Source organism: Bison bison, unplaced genomic scaffold (assembly GCF_000754665.1).
Source record: "Bison bison bison isolate TAMUID 2011002044 unplaced genomic scaffold, Bison_UMD1.0 scf7180017846569, whole genome shotgun sequence".
NCBI classification, from domain to species: Eukaryota; Metazoa; Chordata; class Mammalia; order Artiodactyla; family Bovidae; genus Bison; species Bison bison.
Window position 1 is genome coordinate 171,981 of NW_011477142.1, and position 9,176 is coordinate 181,156.

Below are 9,176 nucleotides of genomic sequence, written 5' to 3' on the forward strand. Positions count from 1 at the left end.
CCTATTATCCTCTATGTGTAACTTAGGGTATAAAAGCCCCTGTTAAAAATAAAGCTACGGGCCTTGCTCACCAACGCTTGGTCTCCCCATGTCATTCTTCCCTTTAACTTCCAGCTGAGTCTCCATCTGGAGTGTGGAACCCACCATGCTTACTATTTGTGCCTGGGCTTCTAAGACCCACTCGAGAAGGTGTCTAGGGTGGGGCACCTTCCGCTATTCAAGAGGGCGCCTGCGGCCTACGTAAGTGGTGCAAACTTCTTGTCTTGAAGTTTTATTGGTCTCCCACGTAAACCAAGCTACTCAGCCTCTTTTCTCCACTGAATTTTCCTACTGAGCTATCCTCATTCTATTACTCTTTATATCTTTGATAAATATGTAAATAGTCGCCGACTCCGTCTCCCCTTCGAATACCCTGGATCAGCCGGGGCTGGTCCCCGGCAGATGACAGAAGAACCTAAGAAGGGAAGGAAAAAACAAAAAGGGAGAAGACATCCAGGACCAGAGGTGAGATCAAAGAATAAGAGAAGGAGGGCAAGTGAAATGATGGTAGGGTACCAGTGAAATCTGTCATCTCTTCTGCCCGCCCTCCCTCCCCTGATTGTCCTTCTCTCTCCACTTCATTTACAAACCACTTCCAGACTAGGTGATTTCTTGTTGTCTTAACTATGATCTTGTCAATACCGTGTATATATACTTTATAAAGTCCCTTTGGAATTTGTAAACTTGACCTCGCTTATCAAGTTCCACCTAAGCTGTGAGTGCTCCAGCCCTCCCTCTGCTTGTATCGAGCTACCATTTCACCACACATCTCTACACACTCAGCCTACCTAGACCTTTTCCACTTTTCAAGCATGAAAATTCGTCTCCTCCTACTGCTGGAAAGGTTTTGTCACAACCAGAGGATGTTCAATCACTCATTTTCCCTGCTTGGGGGTACCAGATTCAGCAAGTGAAAACGAGTGCCAGATAAACAATGGATAATGTTTAATGTAAGTATGTCTCATGCAAAATCTGTATTCATCTGGCAATCCTATTCTCCACCCCCATCAACACTTCAAAATTGTACCTTAACGTTACATTCAAATGTCACCTTTGCAATTCTGAAGTCTTCCCTGGACCCTTCAAAAGTGTGTTTCTCCCTTCATTTGATCAATGGGTATTTACTATTCTAGGTGCAAGGAGTAAGAAACTGTGAAGCAGGAATAGTTGCTCCCTACAAGGAGTTTTCAACCAGAGAAGTAGAGAGGGGAGTAATAAGAGACAGTTCCAATAAAGAAGTCAGTCCAACATGCACACTTATGAACAGTTTTTGAAAAGGGGGGCATGCTGCAATCAAACCTTGCAGAACAGGAACTCAAACATTAAACGAATAAATAAAAATTTCCTCAATTCTTGAGATGAATACACTTTACAAAACACAGTTTCCTCTATTTTACTGACTCCTGGCTTGATTTGGCAGAAGTATTATTTAGTCAATTAAAAGAAGAAGAATGTCTTCATGTAATAAAAATATAATGGAAGTCCAATCAATGATTAACTAGTTTGGATACTTGAATTCTCTATGTTCTTAAAAAAGAACAACTTACCACACGTTGAGCTGCTATCAGTGCTGCTAAGGTACTTCGCCCTGGTGCTCCCGGGGCACAGAAGGAAACTTGAACTTTGCTTCCCTTGATGGTCATACCATCAGCTGCTTGTTGAACCTCTTCAGCATGCTCTGCAGTGCTATATTCAACCACTGCAAAGCCACCAACATAACTACCTTCATCCTGTGCAAGCTGATGTGATACAATTATTAAAAAGGGAATTCTAACATTTAGTTAGAATGTATTTACAAGTATATCATCTGTAAATTCAAGGACAAATGTCTCAAAGCATGATACTGGTGAAAATATTGCATTCCTTTTTTTTTTTTTTCCCAAAAATAAAAGTTTACTAGCTGGGTAGGTACAGTCTTTCTAGAAGATGGGAAGATAAGTAAGATTCTGTCAAGCTTCTTTCTGCTTCTTTGAATCTCTGATTTATTTTAAAAGTCAATGTTCAAATGATCACAGTTCCTATGTATTAATATATATATATAATTAATAATCTATAGAAAAATGTGGGGACACAACAATTGTTCTTTAAAGATGAAACCTGTTGAATTTGATCATGTATCTATTTGATCAAATAGATACATTTGATCATGTATCTATACACATTATCAAGAGAACAAAAGTAGAAAGAAACATATTCAACTTTTATTTCAATATTTTAGGTAGATCCCAGGAATTTGGTCAAGTATACTAAAGTAAACCTTATTTAGGAAATTGTGCCCCAGGTTTGTTAAAATACCATATGCAGGACACAACCTTTTCCTGAATGTGCCCTAAATAAACTGCAATGCAGAACTCAATTTATTTCCAGTCACCCATGTGTAAGAGTGTAAAGGAAGATACTAAAGCCCTGGATCCATAAAGACTGGTACAAAGAACAAAAGTAAGAAAAAAATACAACACTAAAAAGTTTCTAAGTGTTGAACATATCTGAATCATCTTAAACACATTTGTATCTAGTGATAAATGTGATAAAATTTAGCTTTGTATGTCTCCGAAATACAGAAATAGTTCAATAGAAACATCTACAAAACTTCTGTTTGGACTTGGGATCTCATAAATTGGTATACAATTCCATCATTTCTTAGTCATTTTTTAGCTTCTTTTCTCTTATTTTTGAAGCTTTTTTGTATAGTAGACCAAATTTCTGTTTTTTTCCCTTCTCATCCTTTCTTCCTTTTAAAACTGTCCTCAAATGTCTTTTCCTCCATAAAACATTCTTCCATTCACGTGGGAGAAAGGGAAAATATCTACCTCTTCCAAATATTTCTCCTACAACCTCATTCCTTTTATCCAAACCAAATCTTAAATTTCGATTTGTAAAAGCCATTAGTCCCTTTGGTCCTTTTTGATCACAAGGTAAGAAGACTGTGTCTTCCGTATAGTCTATGTCAACCTACCAAACGGGAGAGCCTGACTTTAACAGATTTACTGATAAAGGCATTTAAAGTGGCTTTATTAAGCTTTTGAAAATTTCTAAAATATTTTTATTATTCTTAGTTTACTATATAATCTTCATGCCAAATAAATTATACAATCATTTTAAGTCTTTCAAAAGAAAATATCATTACAGTTTCATAGCACTGGTAATTTTAAAGAGCAATATTTCCATTCAATATGAGAGCCATTCAAATATGCAACAGCATGACTTATGATCTATTAATAGTTAACTTTCCACTACTTAAAAATATTTGAACAAAAGCTAAATGATCATTTACAATGATTGTAACAAATCTTTTTCTTTTTTAACCAGATGGAAAACAAGACCAGATAACCTAAGTCCCTTCTAACACCAAGGTTCATAATTCAAATACAATATGTAAAAAACAGCTTTCCCCTTATATTTGCTTCAAAGGCCTCAACTAAAGCTACAAAGAATTATGTTTGGCCACAGGATATCACTATATAATTCTTAGTATTCAAGAACAGCATATCAGTAACACAACTTTCAATAACTTGGCAAAGATTTGTCACAAAGTATTCTAATTTTTTGAAGCTCCATGGACACTTTCTTTGATGATTATATTGGGATTGGAGGGGCAAAAATGTAAGAAAAAGTAAGATGTAGCATTCATTTTAATTAAATAAACTATAATAAATTTCAAACTTTCTACTGCAAGAGTATAGATTCAATACGTGTATGATAACAGAAAAATAAGGGTGAGCAGAGGAAAGATGGGAGATAAGAAGGAGCAAAGGAGGAGAGAATAAATAGAAGGAAGAAATGAAGGGAAGCGAAAGAGAAAGATTTCATCAGGTGCTATAAAAATCTGTATGGGAAGGAGCCGTATACAGTATATATTTTTGTCTATTTGGTAGAATTTATTCAATTTTATTCTGATAAAGTGCTTGAAAATTCTTACCAATGTTGTCAGTTTTCAGGGATCTTCTCTAAATGTCTCACTTACCATGACCCCACTAAGACACAATAAAGCATTCTTTCTACACCATGTAACATTTTTCTGTTTTGCATTATCTCACTCTTCATATGGGATGTACAGTTATTTGCTTATCTGTCAGTGTACTCTACAAAACTGTGAGGTATAGAGAGAATATCTTTCCATTTGTTATATTTCTGACATTTAGCAGTATGGTATCTGGCACTGAGAATGTGACAAATCAAATGTGGGTGGATGAAGTGATCAACGCATGAATGGTCAAGAACAGATGGAAGGAGAAGGTGGATGCATTAAGTGATGGGTTTGCTAAGACATAATTATATAAAAACAATATAGTCTGGCCCATCAACAAAAAAAATTAATTTAAAATTTACCATCATATTAAAGTGTTCATTACAAACTAAAGTAGAATGAGATTATGCATGGTGATATTTACATAGGTATAATAAATATGTGAGTGCATGCTGATGCATATGTAGATATTTTCAAATATTTCAAATAATACCTTAAAAATACATACCTGGCAAAACACAGGTTTATGGATACTGGAAAAAAACTGCAACAGCTCCTCTGAATCCCTATAGTCACTAGGGAGTTTATCTATACAAAGGCACTTAGAATGAATGAGCTCTGCGGCCAGTAGATTAACATCCATCCACTGTGCAAAGACAACTGATGCTCCCAACTGTTTACCCAATAGCTCCAATCGAGCCTTTGCAGCAAAGTCCTTTTTCATGTATTCTACAAATCCATAGCCTTTGGAATGGCCAGTAACTTCACTGTAGACAAGAAAACATCTCTCGACATTTCCATAAGCACGAACAAGTTCTTCAAACTCTTCTAATGTAAAAGAAGTGGGCAAGTTGGTGATACATAGCAAAGCATCTGTTGGCTGGAGCTGGACTACTAAGTCTTTTCCTCGAAAAGAATATTGATGAAACATCTGAATTGCATTCTGGGCTTGTTCCCCGTTCAATAAGGTAACAAAAGCTGGAAGAAGATAAAATGAATGAGTTTTCTGAGCCAGTGTTTTCAAGCTTTTTTGATCATGACCCACAGTAAGAAACAGATTTTATACCTATGCCTCAGTACACATATGTAAGTGCATTAGTCGTTAAATCATGTCTGACTCTTTGCAACCCCATGGATTGTAGCCCACCAGGCTCCTCTGTCCATGGAATTCTCCAGGCAACAATACTAGAGTGGGCTGCCATTCTCTTTTCTCCAGGGGATCTTTCCAACCCAGGGATCAAACCCAGGTCTCCTGCATTGCAGGCAGATTCTTTACTCTCTGAGCCACCAGGGAAGCCCACACATACACACACACATATATATACACACATATATGTATTTCTGAAACAAAAGTATCAGGAAGCAAAACACCTATCGTGTAATGTATTCTGATATTTTCTATGCTATTTCATTGTTTTTAAGTGCTGATACTCCCACTTAAACAATTTCATGACCAGTAACTCAAAAAACAGACAACATATATTAGGAGCTCCACTTCTTGTGGGAGGGGTGATGGTAGTCTTTTTAAACTACACACAGATTTGATATTTTCCATCAATAGTATGTGATGCAAAATTTTATGAACTATTCTTTCTTCTCAGAGAGTTCTCAAAGGCCCTCTTTGATAATAAGAATACCTAAAATGTACCTAAAATATAGGTAATTTTTAAATTATTTAAAAATAGAATACCTAAAAGAACAAAGGCACAACCAAAAGACACCAAGATGCCCAGAGGAAGCCAAATCTTTCTCCAATTGATGTACATGTTTCCTTAAAATAAAATTAATTACACTGAAACAATACATACACATATAATTTGTATACTGTTGGGATGAACAATATGGTATGAAAAGATCACAGGATTATGATACTAGACAAGTAGCTTACCTTCAAATCTTTGTAGAACAAACCAAAGGGGGGAAAAAAATGTCCTGTCTACCTAATGAAGTTGTTCCAGCATTAAGCAACAAATAGACATGATAATTTGTAAAATCTAAAACATGATACAAATATAAAATTCTAAATCAATGAAATATCATACACACATGTGTATCTGATAAGATTTTGAGCAATATTATAAGAAAAATTTAAAACCCCAGATAAAAGAAACAACAGAGGACAAACCACAAATTAGAAACACACCATTCTCTCAACCTTCCTCCCGCTCCTTCTTCTCGCCCTCTTTGGAACACACGGTGAAGGTGCCCATAGGAGTACCCAACTTACCCAGATGCAAAGATAACAACATGGCAAATATGCACAGAGCAAGAGGGAAAGGATTTAAACAGCATGGACAGTCCTGCCTGCCATCTCACTCAGCCTGCTCTTCCTTAGCTGGTCTTAGTGCCCATGCGCCTCTCAGGCTGTAAGCATCTCTCCACAGTGAGTGTGATGCTAATATTTAAAGAATTACATTTTTTATTTAACATGATATCCACATACAAGGAAACTACTTACAGAGGAATAGCTAACTCTTCCAGCACTAGGGGGAAAATGGCTTTGCTGCACTTACTGAGAGATTATCTCTTGGTTTCCAATAAGCCCTCATAAAGGACTTGAGTTATTTTGATTCTATGCCTTTCTTTCCTTATGCTGACATAGAATACCATTTAATGGTATTTTGCTAAAACCAGCAAACAAGTCAACAATCATTTGTAAATATTGATTATGTTCATATTTATCTCATAAGTTCATCAGTTCATATTTGATTTGAATTCTCCGGGTATCTGAAACTGTTAACCATGCCCTTCCTTAACTTCCTTAATAAAGTCCTTCCTGATTTTCTTCATACTTGCCTAAGCACTCCTCCTTCCCTTTCCTTTGATATATTTTTCTCCACTCACACCTGTAAGGTAGTAATCCTAAAGGTTCCTTCCTGGCAGGAGCACACACAGTGACAGCCAGTGACTGTACCCAGCAACCCTGAGCCATAAATCCTTGTCTATGCCCCCTTCCCTGGGCACTCACGTCCATGCCCATGTATTCATTTCTCACGTGCCAGGCTCTGTGTTAGGCACTGGAAAGGAGGGGGTCAACAAAACAAGTAAGATCCTTTTCAACAAGGACCCCACAATCCAGTAGAGGATGACAGATTAGACAGAGAGTTACAAGTGTGATTGGAGAAGGCAAGGGCACCCCACTCCAGTACTCTCGCCTGGAAAATCCCATGGACAGAGGAGCCTGGTGGGCTGCAGTCCATGGGGTCGCTAAGAGTCGGACACGACTGACCGACTTCACTTTCACACATTGGAGAAGGAAATGGCAACCCACTCCAGTGTTCTTGCCTGGAGAATCCCAGGGACGGAGGAGCCTGGTGGGCTTCCGCCTTTGAGGTCGCAGAGTCGGACGCAGCTGAAGCAACTTAGCAGCAGCAGCAGCGCTACAACTGTGATATTACCAAGAAGTATGGGGGCTATGAAAGCAACTAAATAGAGCAAAATGGCTAGTCTGGGGACTCAGAGAAAACCTCTTATTCTCTTGTCAACTCTCAAAACTACATTTCTAGTCCTTTAGTTCCATATATATTCACATGCTGATTCACACATGATCAAACATAACTCATAATCTTCATCCTCTCCGTTCCTCTAAAATCTCAACATGGCTCAGCTTCCTTCATTCTCTGTCTTAGCTGCTAGCATCACACTCACAAAAGGGAAACCTGGGAATTACCTGAGACCCTATCTGCTTTACCCCTCACTTAAAGGAATCCTCAAATTTCACCCTCCAAATAGGTCTTAGATCCATCCTCTTTCCTTCATTCTTCTAGCTTTTTTTTTTCTTCAATGACAATAAAGCAAACTCTCAAAAATGAAAGTTTAATTGTGTCTGTCTACTGCCTAAAATGCAATGATTCAGTATGAAAAATGAAGCCAAGACCCAGCATAGTTATAATGCCCTACCAGGCCCTTTTGATCTGACGCCAGCCTCATTAACTGTCAAACTTCCCTTCCCCGCCACACTTCTTTATTCTCCACCGACAATGAGTTGCTTGTAGTTCCCTAGGTATCACCTTGTTCAAGCATCTATACATGTCATTCCCTTGCCTACAAGATCTCTCCCATATCTTCAGCCACTCAAATCTTTTAGTTGCCTTTCAAAGTCAGCCCAGGGGTTAATGTATCATGATCTCCAGGAAGCATTCTCTGATACTGTCTTCCAGTTAGTTAATCCTTGTTTTACTACCCCTCTGTATTTTGAACATTGACTGGATTATTGCACATATCACAATGTATTATAACCTTTGTTTAGATGTCTGCTATCCTATCAACTGTGAGATCCCTAAACTGCTATGGAATATATCTCCATCAGCTATCATACTGTCAGACACACAGTGGAGCCTGTGTGTCAGCTGAATGGATGAATGTATACATGCATAGATTAACTAGTACATTTTAAAACTGACAACTTCTCATTTTCCTTTTCTCAGGTATCTGCATTTGCTCAACCCAAATAAGATATTTTGTAGTAGAATTTATATAACATAATGAAGCAAATTTAAAACTCCAGGCAGTAGGGAAAAGAGGTCATTGATTCTCTTCTATAGTTTCTTCCATTTCTTTTCAAGTCCACAAAGTCTCTAAAAAAAAAAAGTCCAACTTTTTTCACATTGACTCTGTGGAAGTGGAAGGTGTCACCCTACAGAGAAAACACTATAAGGCATTTGGAAATTAGTTCTGTTTCCATTTTTCTACCAAAATTTTAAGATTCAACATTGGTCCCAATCCTTTCACAAGTCACAATTTTATTTATCCTTTGCCATGGCTGCTCTATTAGTTAAATTTATTATTTGCACACATTTGATGGCAAGTATGCAAAAACTTGTTCTCTAATATTCAGTTCAGTTGCTCAGTCATGTCCAACTCTTTGTGACCCCATGAACTGCAGCCCTCCAGACCTCCTTGTCCATCACCAACTCCCAGAGTCTACCCAAACTCATGTCCATTGAGTCGGTGATGCCATCCAACCATCTCATCCTCTGTCGTCCCCTTCTCCTCCCGCCCGTAATCTTTGCCAGCATCAGGGTCTTTTCCAATGAGTCAGCTCTTTGTATCAGGTGGCCAAAGTATTGGAATTTCAGCTTCAACATCAGTCCTTCCAATGAACACCCAGGACTAATCTCCTTTAGGATGGACTGGTTGGATCTCCTTGCAGTCCAAGGGACTCTCAAGA

General features: G+C 37.9%; 1 protein-coding gene across 1 annotated transcript in view; it reads right to left on the bottom strand.

The window, feature by feature from the left end:
* Positions 1-9,176, bottom strand: part of RAVER2 (ribonucleoprotein, PTB-binding 2) — a 139,574-nt gene that overhangs the window by 85,714 nt on the left and 44,684 nt on the right. Inside the window, exons 5-6 of the mRNA XM_010840220.1 lie at positions 4,515-4,984; positions 1,587-1,778 (exon numbers count right to left, since the gene is read on the bottom strand). Of these exons, the coding sequence (XP_010838522.1) occupies positions 1,587-1,778; positions 4,515-4,984 (662 nt within the window). The remainder of the gene's footprint in view (positions 1-1,586; positions 1,779-4,514; positions 4,985-9,176) is intronic.